This window comes from Prionailurus bengalensis, chromosome B3 (genome assembly GCF_016509475.1).
Source record: "Prionailurus bengalensis isolate Pbe53 chromosome B3, Fcat_Pben_1.1_paternal_pri, whole genome shotgun sequence".
Taxonomy (NCBI): Eukaryota; Metazoa; Chordata; class Mammalia; order Carnivora; family Felidae; genus Prionailurus; species Prionailurus bengalensis.
The window spans coordinates 3,230,628-3,240,363 of NC_057355.1; the positions used below are offsets into that span (position 1 = coordinate 3,230,628).

Genomic DNA, 9,736 nt, shown 5'->3' on the forward strand with positions numbered 1-9,736 from the left:
TGCATGCTGGCCTCATGTGAATGTGGGTGGCACGACATTCAGGGGTGCCCCTCCCCTGGCCTGGTCTCTGGAGATTAAGAGCAGGTGAGCCCGCACAACGCCCTGCCTATTCTTGGCCTCCGAGCCACACATGGCTGCCTCCCGGCTGGATCCGGAAAGTCCCACCGAACCAGGTTGTTGGCTAGCGTATGCCTCACATTACAAACAGAAAGCCTAAGAATTAAAGTCCACTACAATTTGTTCTACATGGTGTTTAAAAAAATTTTAAGTTGCCAGTAGTTTAAAAATTGGAAGACTTTACCAAAATCTCAATGCCACCTTTTCTTGAAAAAGATTCCCACAGAACATCAGTTGCTGCGGCTGAATGGCATCCGTCCCCGCCTGGAGGTTACGGGGTAATTCACGGGTGGGTACAATTCACTCTCTAGCCCTTAATGGGCCTACCCGGATGGCCTTGCTCACGTAGAGGTGTCCGCACCAACACCACATCAAGAACCAGGAATACGGTGATAATCACATCTGTCTGGTACTGTAGTTAGTAGTTCATTATTTGGGGGGGAAATTTAGTGAGAGACCTCACAGCTTGCATGTGCATATATGCACGCATGCACACACACACCAGTATGGCTGGATTAGACGTAAAATGTGAAAACATGACATGGTAAAACTGGAGTGATTTTTATTTCATTCGGGTGTTCCATAATGTATAGAATTTTCTATAATACACGCAAATGTGAAACGTGTGAATTTATTTAGAATTTTCTTTTTAAAGTTTATCATTCTGAGAGAGCGAGCGAGAGAGAGCACGGAGGAGGAGCAGAGACAGAGGGAGAGAGAGAGAATCCCAAGCAGGCTCTGCACTGTCAGCACAAAGCCCCACTCGGGGCTCGATCCCACGAACCATGAGATCATGACCTGAGCACAGATCAATGGTCGGAGGCTTAACCAACTGAGCCACCCAGGCACCCCAATTTATTTAGAATTTTTAAAAAGATGAATTAGAATGAACACTTCATTTCAGAAGTTCTAGGACAGCAATATTTATGAACCGGTATAAAGAATGGCTATAGAACAGAAATGAAAGCAAAAATGCCTTGAGACTCTTCAAAGAACAGTCCATGAATTTCAAATTATCTGACCCACTTAAAGACATCTCTCCCATCTTTATCTGGACTCTAGGCTAAACAATTCAAAGGAATTACATCCCCTTAGAATTTTTTTTTTTATAGAAAGTACGTTGCCAGGAGTATGTCCTAACTCTTGACCGGGTAAATGTACGACATCCCTGTGGGAAGGACACAGAGAGAGGTACAAAACAGGAAAATAACAAGGTTTAACAACATGGTCCCGACCCTTGAAGCAAACTTTGGTGACAAAGGTAAAGACAGGAGGCTCCATTTTCTTCTCAAGGAAGAATTGGGTCCCCGGAGGACGATATAGAAGGTGATACTGTATCACCTTCTAGAACATGCTTGGGTTTTCAACAGCATTTCTAATACATGCCTGGGTTTTGTAAGCCTATTTATTTACTTTAAACTAGAAAAATACTCTTTCGATCCAAATAAGGATTTGAAAAAATTTTTGAAAGCCGGTTAGATCAAGTGTCAGAACCAGAAAGCACTTAGAAAAGAATCTCTGTGCTAAACGTTAATTAAGAGGTTATTTGGAGGGGGGCAGGAAGAAGGGGCAGACACAGGAAACAAAAACCACCCGTGGAGTTTCTTCACCATCAGGTTTCCCTCCTCCGGGAGGAGGTCCCCCTCGGATGGCCCCACGTTCGCGGCGGGAACACCCTCTTGCAGAGAATCAGGACTGAGACGCAGACAGGAGCGTATCTCGTGTCTGAGGTGTCTGCGGGCACGTGCCCCACTCTTCGTACGTGCGGAGAGGAGACTGCGCACCAGCCGTCAGGTGTGACAAATGTCCACGCCAGAGCCCCCGCCAGGCAGTCACGCTCCCAGAGAGGCACAGCTGACACCTTACGACTCCGCACTCCCATCGGCACTAGTCAGACGAGGAGGCGGCCGTCCGACCCGCGGGCGGCCCATCCACAGGTGCCACCTCTGCCCGGGCCTGGCAGAACAGATGAGCCCGGCCACATCTTGCTCCTGAGAATGTGCGACCGGAAACACCAGAGAAAGCAGCGGTAAGCACGGGAAACAGGGTGAAAAAACAGAGTTCAGGCCGAGGGGAGTTTCTGCAGACGGGGACGCCGAGAGGAGGCAAAAGCTGTGACAGAGAAAAGACTCACAGGGTAACAGAGACAAAGACGGAGAACAAAGCCCAAGGGCACCTCACGGTGGGGCTGCAGAAGGAAGACCCTTAACTTGTCCCAACGGTACCCGGGGCCGTCTGGGATCCAGAATCAACGTCTGCCTTCAATCTCTATGAGCCGTCACTCCCACGAACACTCCTGGTTTTCGGTTTTCAGGAACATTTCTCCAATGTCACAGCACACACATTCTTTCAATAAGCCGACCCTCCGCAGCACATGCGGGCTTAAGCCTCGGTTCTGTGTGGTCAAGGGAGCGCATCTAAAACAGTCTGGGAGTGAGGCGCCCAAGGTCAGAGCTGAACAAAACGGAGGGCAGACCATTCAACCTCCAGGGCCCTAGAGCCGGGCTCCTCCCGCGCTAAACCAGAGAGACCAGTGCACTGGAACGGGCGAGTGGTATCGACAGAAAGTAGACCGTGATGCTTGCAAAAGGGGGTGGAGGACCTGGAGACAGAATCCAGAAGCTGACCCTAGAGGAATCATCCAACAAAGAGAGACTAACGGTCTGAGTGTGGAAAAAGGCAGGCTGCAAAGCTCGTGAGGTCTATAAAAATAAGGGGAGGTGGCAAATAAACGGAGCGCTGCCCCACTGGCTGGCTCACAGAATGAGGACATACCTTTTAACACGTGAGAGGTAGTTTTAAAAACAGAAGGCATTACTTTAAATATTAAACACGTGGAATTCACCAAGAATACCCAAGAGCTTCAAGGCTGGTTTAGCACAAAAATATTTTAAAGACCGGCGTCAAAGACAATACAGTCACACCTCCCAGAATATTCCTGGGAGTCAGTGTCAGACATAGAACACTGCGGAAGACGAACCACAGATCCATTAGGGAAATGAAACAGAACTTTATTCTTTTCTTCTAATTAAAAAAATACACATTTTGTGTAAAATTTCCAAATGGTACAAAAGTAAATGTTTTGAAAACTAAGTTTCACATAACGCGGATACTGGCGTTAAGGCTTCGGTACGTGGCCTTCCAGACACCTTTATCTGCACACTTGGTATTTTATTCCCAAAACACACTCCCATCTTACACACATTTACTCTGCAACTTGCTTTTGTCAACACATTTTTTCTACACGATAACATACAGATCAAACAGTGGTTTGAACAGCTGCGTGCGTTTCACAGCACGGATGTCTCAGTTTACTTGGCCATTTTCCAAAGGCAGACACGAAGGTTGTCGGCATTATTTTTACTAACCCAGGCTTTTTGGTGAGTATTCACAGATATGTCATATACTTGTATGACTACTCCTGTCACATCAGTTCTGCAAGTGTTACTGTCAAAACGACATCCCGATTTAGGGGAGAGCAAACTGTAACGAACGTGGCAACCCGAGTGAGTAAGATTCTAAAGCCAGTACTGAGGCCACAGGACAGAAGAAGGATCCAGCCAGGAATGGAAGGCTAAGGCCTTGCGACCCTCCTGGTGGAGAAATCCATACGATCACCTGGGGGGACGTGGGCAGGTGTGAACTGCCAGCTCTTCACCCTCAGGCCGGTCAGAGGTCCCCATCTGCATCTGAGTCTGGACAGCCTGACTCTGGCATCAGATCATCAGAGGCCAGAAGGAAATTCGCGGAGTACAAAGCATGGAAACGGAAGCATACACTTAATCCGGAAACAGAAAGGAGGACACTGAAGAAACAAACTATTTTTCTTTAAAACACAGATTGATTGGGGCGCCTGGGTGGCTTAGTCGGTTAAGTGGCCGACTTCGGCTCAGGTCATGATCTCGCGCGGTCCGTGAGTTCGAGCCCCGCGTCGGGCTCTCTGCTGACAGCTCAGAGCCTGGAGCCTGCTTCAGATTCTGTGTCTCCCTCTCTCTGACCCTCCCCCGTTCATGCTCTGTCTCTCTCTGTCTCAAAAATAAATGTTAAAAAAAAAAAAAATTTTTAAATAAAAACACAGATTGATTTACCTTTGGCATAATGTAGGGAAATGGCACTCGACTTCATAGTGATCCCTCGAACCTGTTCGTCTTCTCTGCTGTCCATGTACCTTAACTGTAAAATGCAACATACGCATCCTTACTTCCCAGTGAAATGTTGACACTAAGACGGCCTGAGCTGGACTTTTGCTTTAAACACATCATTTTTAAACTAAAAGCCCTTCGTAGTTTTTTAACATGGGGAGGGGGTGAGGAAGGTGAGCTGCCAAGGGAAGAGAGCGGACGCCCCGAGAGACAGCACCACGTTCCGCACGCATTCCGGTTCCGCACGCCCTCCCCGGCATGTAGCACGCGGGGGCCGGTCGTTCTCTCCCTGCTCCTAGGCTGTCTGACGAAGTCTGGGCAAACACTGAAACCGAAGATCTCTAGAAGCATCAGGAGCCTTCACTCCTTTTTCCATGATCAATGATAAACAAATACTGATAAACGATGATAAATGATTATTTTTTTAATTTACATCTCCCCAACTGTCAGTGGGGTTGAGTATCCTAGTTTGCCACACTGGCCATGTGGCATTCCTCTTCTGGGAGTTTCCTGTTCAAGATTTTTGTCCATCTTTTTAATGGTTATAGTACAGATTTGTTCTGTTCCGGATAGAAGCTATTTACAGTCCCTGAATATTAGACCTTTGTCAATTATGTGTTATTACTATTTTCTCCCACTTACCAGGCTGGTCTTCTCACTCTTTTTATGGCATTTCCTGATGAACAGATGTTCTTAGTTGCAATGTACTTGAGTTGATCAAACCTACATAACGGGACGTACTTCTTCGTCTCATTGACGAAACCTTCTCTTGAGGTCACAGAAGTACTTTCCTATATTCTTTTCCCAAGTTTTATAATTTTGCTTCTCACATACGACTGTTTCAATTACATGCTGACTTCTGTGTGCGGTGTTAAGAAGTCCAATTTTATTTATTTTCCACGCAGATAACCAACTGTCCGAGGACAATGCGTGGAGAGGCTCGTCTCTTCCCTACAGATCGGAAATGCCACCTCTGTGATCAACTCCACTGATCATATCCTCAACTCACTGGGGGAAGGAACTGCTCTATTTTTCTACTGCGAGTAACTTACACTCGCAGCTAGAAACAAAGATCTCTTTAATTTCATTTCCTAAGACACTATTTTCATCATGACCCTCAGACTCCAGCTGCCTTCAAGTTCTTCTGGAATCCGGCATTCTCTCCACCAGGACTTTTCCTCTGCCGGGGCCTCCAGGCAAATGCTCCCCCCGAATCGAGGACAGCACCCAAATCAGCCCCGATCCCCTTTGTCCACTGTGCTCCTCCACCTGCCGGCATCTCCCCAAACCACACACTCGTCCTCCACAGAACCTCGCGCTCTGTGAGAGCTTCCACAGCTGGGCCAGCCGTCACCGGACTTGTTACAAAAACTCATTTCTGCATTTAGGACATATTACTATACAGCAACATAAAATACCTTTCTCAACATGTATATTATCTTGCTAAATAGACGAGCAGCTTCTCAGACACATAAACTGGGCTCTGCACTCTTCCTGGATGTCTACGAATACATCACACCTCGGACAGCTGCTACCTACTGAAAGGCAACAAGACTTCATCGAATGCAACTACTTACCTTGCCTGCCAAGCGGCTGGAGATGATCCCATTGCTAGATATAAGACAGTCGGCCAGAGTAGTTTTTCCTGTTAAAATAACAACAGTAATTCAAATCTATTTCTTTTCCCAAAGAAGAAGGGTGATGTATCATATCTACAGAATTAATTTCTGACCTTAAGAACTGGTTAAGCCAAGATTTCCCAGTTACCTGTACTGAGTGAAGTTAAGACATAATAAGCATTTCAAAGAGTTTGTCTGCACGGAGTGTCACCTGGAAGGACACAGACCCTAACGCTCCAGAGGGCTGGCAATCTGTAGCTCCAACCCATGGATCTCATCACCCTCCCCCAAAAAGTCATCGAGCAACTTTTTTTTAACTGAAGCATAACCGACAGAGTAAAATGCAGACTCTTCAGTGACGAGACACACTACCATGCCGGCGACAAGAGAGAACGTGTGACGCGCAGCGTCCACGTGGCTCCTAAACCCTGTCCTACGAGAACTCGATCAAGTACCGCTACATTCATCGTGTGACAGCCCTAACGGCCATGCCACAAACTGAAGCTCTCGGTGGCCAGAACAACACGACGGCAGAAGACTCACGTCCGTCTCTGGACGGTACACGGCATACGACGTCACCAAGGGACAACAATATAACCTGCCACATGTCCCCAAGGATGGACCGAGCTGGCACTTGCCAGTTAAACTGTCTTCGGGAAACACTTATGAGCAAAGCAATCCAAGAAGCTCACCCTTGCCTCCCGCGGAGGGCAAGCCTGCGGACAACATCGGCCACAGCACAGCTACGACCGAGGCCACCCAGATCCGGGACGCACACCCCAGGGTCTCCTCTGGGGTAAAGTCTGGACTCGGGCACACACTGAGTTTCACGCAAGATTTTACAAAGACTACACAGTCTGAAGTGCAACAAACAGATAACTGTTTAAAGAATGCTGGGCTGAAGTGACAAACGGAGGGTCTCTTCTTAGGACAACCAAGTCCCTGGTACACTCTAAGAATTTTAGCAAAGCCATGGAATGGGTAACCGTACAAACCAGACAGCAGTCAGCGGGAGCACCGAAGAACACACGTGCCGCGTTCTCCGTGTGGCGCGTAAATACTGTGTGTTCGCACAGGCCTGGGGCGTCACTCCCCCGCCGTCCAGCGGGTACCACTCTAGGTCTGGCAGGCAGATTTCCCCGAGGACGTCGGGTGCTGAGAAAGCACCGAGTTTCAGCACTTTGGCTGTATCCCTGGGACCACACACCACTGACCTGCCACGTGCTTTAATTCACGAAGCAAATACACAGACGTGGACACACACCCACACTTCGGTCAAAGCTCAGGTCCTCGCAATGGGGGCAGCATAACTACACAAACCCGTGGGCGGGCGTCACTCCGCTGCGGCTGTTCCGCCCACAGCGACGGACACCTAACGGACCTCTCTGCCTTCCATCCACACTGAACGCTCCCGCCGGACCAATCTTCCCACGGTGTTGATTACAACACCCCTGCTTTATTCTGCTCTCCCGGTGGCTCCCTGCTACCCAACGGCAAACGTTAACCACCAGAGTCACGACAGGGCGCGCACCTGCCGAGGGTTCCTCGCCAGCGTCCCAGGTGACCCCCTCCGCCCCGTAAGGCAGGCAGTCTTCCCGGTCTAGACGCTGCGTGCTGACGCTCCCAAGGGCGAGGTGACTTGAAAGGGAGTTCCGACCCCGGGCTGTCGCACTCCAGGGCGGGGTGGCGCTCACCCGGATCCCAGTCCTAGGCGGCACGAAGCGCTCTGTGAGCTACGGCCCAGGCGGCCTGGTCACGTTCCCCTCTCACCCCCTCACCACCACACCCACTCCCCTGAGCCGGCTGCGGCTACGGCAGGAGGAAGGGGTGCGAAAGGGAGAGCACGCTTAGCAGGAAGCAACGCGGCGATGCAAGGACAGGATCTGTCCGCAGCGCACCATCATCCCCTAGCTACCTCTGCGCTGCCCGCGTCCTGCGCTTCGGTCACACGCGTTCCCTTCTCGCCTACTGACGCCGTCCCCACTTGGAACGTGCGTCCCCACCTGCCATCTTGAGTCCCCCTGCGAGGGTCACCTTTAACACCAACTACGTTGTGAAACCTCTTAACCCATCCCTGCCCTCCCAGCCCTCCAGACCCGCGGGGTCCGACCTCTGCCCCTCACCTCGTGCTGCCTCGACCCCCAGATCTCCTCCAGGCCTCCACTGCTGCCCCGGTCACAAGTTTCTGCCCTTCCCACACAGGCAGCAAAACCCCCCGAGTCTAGCAGACGTTCAAGAAACACCTGACGAGTCAAGCAGAATCACATCACACAGGCTCTGAGACACCGTGTCCAGACTAGACTTTTTTAGATTACAAAGCCATTTCAAGAAAAAAAAAAAAAAAAAAACACGCTTATTTCAACAACAACAACAACAAAACCTCAAGGTCTCGTTTAAAAAAAACACACAATGAGGGGCACCTGACTGGGTGGCTCAGTCGGTTAAAGCAGCCGACTTCGGCCCAGGTCATGATCTCGCGGTCCGTGAGTTCAAGCCCCGCGTCGGGCTCTGTGCTGACAGCTCAGAGCCTGGAGCCTGTTTCCAATTCTGTGTCTCCCTCTCTCTCTGACCCTCCCCCATTCATGCTTTGTCTCTCTCTGACTCAAAAATAAATAAACGTTAAAAAAAATAAAAAAAAACACACAATGAAATACACCCCACCGAAGAATGCTAATCACTAGTTCGCCGTGTTCATTTCAAACGCTTTTATGGCCGGCGCCGCAGACATCAACCTTCCAAAGGAATACTTGCTTCTCCGCAAGCGTCAGGCTCAACAGCCCACAGCGTCCCCTCCCCGCTCTGACACATGTGCAGACACACCCCCCTAACGACTGAAAATAAGCCGTTCCTCAATGAGTCTTACCATGGTCGACATGAGCCAGAATGCAGATATTCCTGATGTTAGCTGTGTTTTTCTGCAGCTGGATCATCTTATCCAGACTATTGAGCACCATGGTCCTTTCTTTCCTGGGACTAAAAATTAGGGGTGTGTTACAAATGGCACATGGGCTAAACACCAAAGCCTCACATCCCCCCCCCCCCCCCGCCGTAATGTCGGGAACTGACAAGAGTTCCCAGGTCCCTTAACCCAGGCGCCCGGTGAACGCCTGTTGAAGGGATTCGCCCGGCCAGATCCAAGTCCACTCCGAGCCTCTGAGCGAAGGCCACAGCACGCCTGTGGGACGGAGGTGGCTCACCCTTCCGGGACTGGACCGCCGCGAGGAGTCACGCAGCTCGCCGGGGCGGTGACAGCAGTTAACTGCCCAGAGGCAGACCCTACGCGGGGAATGCGCGCCTGCGGGAGGGAGGGGAGACGCGGCCACCTGCCCCTTCCGCTCCACGGTCCTTCTCCGAGCCCCTCGTCCCAGCACCCCCGCTCGCTTTCACCCGACACCAAAGCACCGGCTGTGTGACCGCCTACCCAGCCCGAACAAAGTTTCGGGTCGCACGCTCGCTGGCCCCACAGGTGCACTGGAGTCTCTCCTTGCTCTCAAAAGAAAAAGCCCCCACCCCCCCCCCCGTCCACTTTCCCTTCCCTTCCCTGGGGCCCCGCGTTCGTGGTCTCCAGGATCGCGGGTCCGCGGGCTCGGGGAGGCGGCGGCCCCGGCGTGGGCGGAGGGGGGGGGGGGGCGCCCAAGGCTGCGGGAGGCGGCCGCTCCCAGCCACGCTAGCCCCGGCCCCCGGGGCCCCCGCCGGCCAAGGAGGACGCCGGCAGCCAACGCAGGCCCGCACTCACCAGCTGCGGCCGCCCGGCTCAGCCCCGCTCGGCCACCGGCCCCGCCACACCACGCGCGTCTCCGGCGACGCCTGCCCTGCGGTCCCGGACGCGCGCGCACGCTAGGGGCGGGGCTCCCGGGC

The 9,736-nt window shown here is 51.6% G+C and overlaps 1 protein-coding gene across 1 annotated transcript in view; it reads right to left on the reverse strand.

Moving 5' to 3' along the window:
• Positions 1 to 9,733, reverse strand: part of EFL1 (elongation factor like GTPase 1) — a 118,353-nt gene extending 108,620 nt beyond the window's left edge. Inside the window, exons 1-4 of the mRNA XM_043554619.1 lie at positions 9,615 to 9,733; positions 8,742 to 8,851; positions 5,837 to 5,904; positions 4,206 to 4,290 (exon numbers count right to left, since the gene is read on the reverse strand). Of these exons, the coding sequence (XP_043410554.1) occupies positions 4,206 to 4,290; positions 5,837 to 5,904; positions 8,742 to 8,832 (244 nt within the window). The 5' untranslated portion in view covers positions 8,833 to 8,851; positions 9,615 to 9,733. The remainder of the gene's footprint in view (positions 1 to 4,205; positions 4,291 to 5,836; positions 5,905 to 8,741; positions 8,852 to 9,614) is intronic.
• Between the last annotated feature and the right edge of the window lie 3 nt (positions 9,734 to 9,736).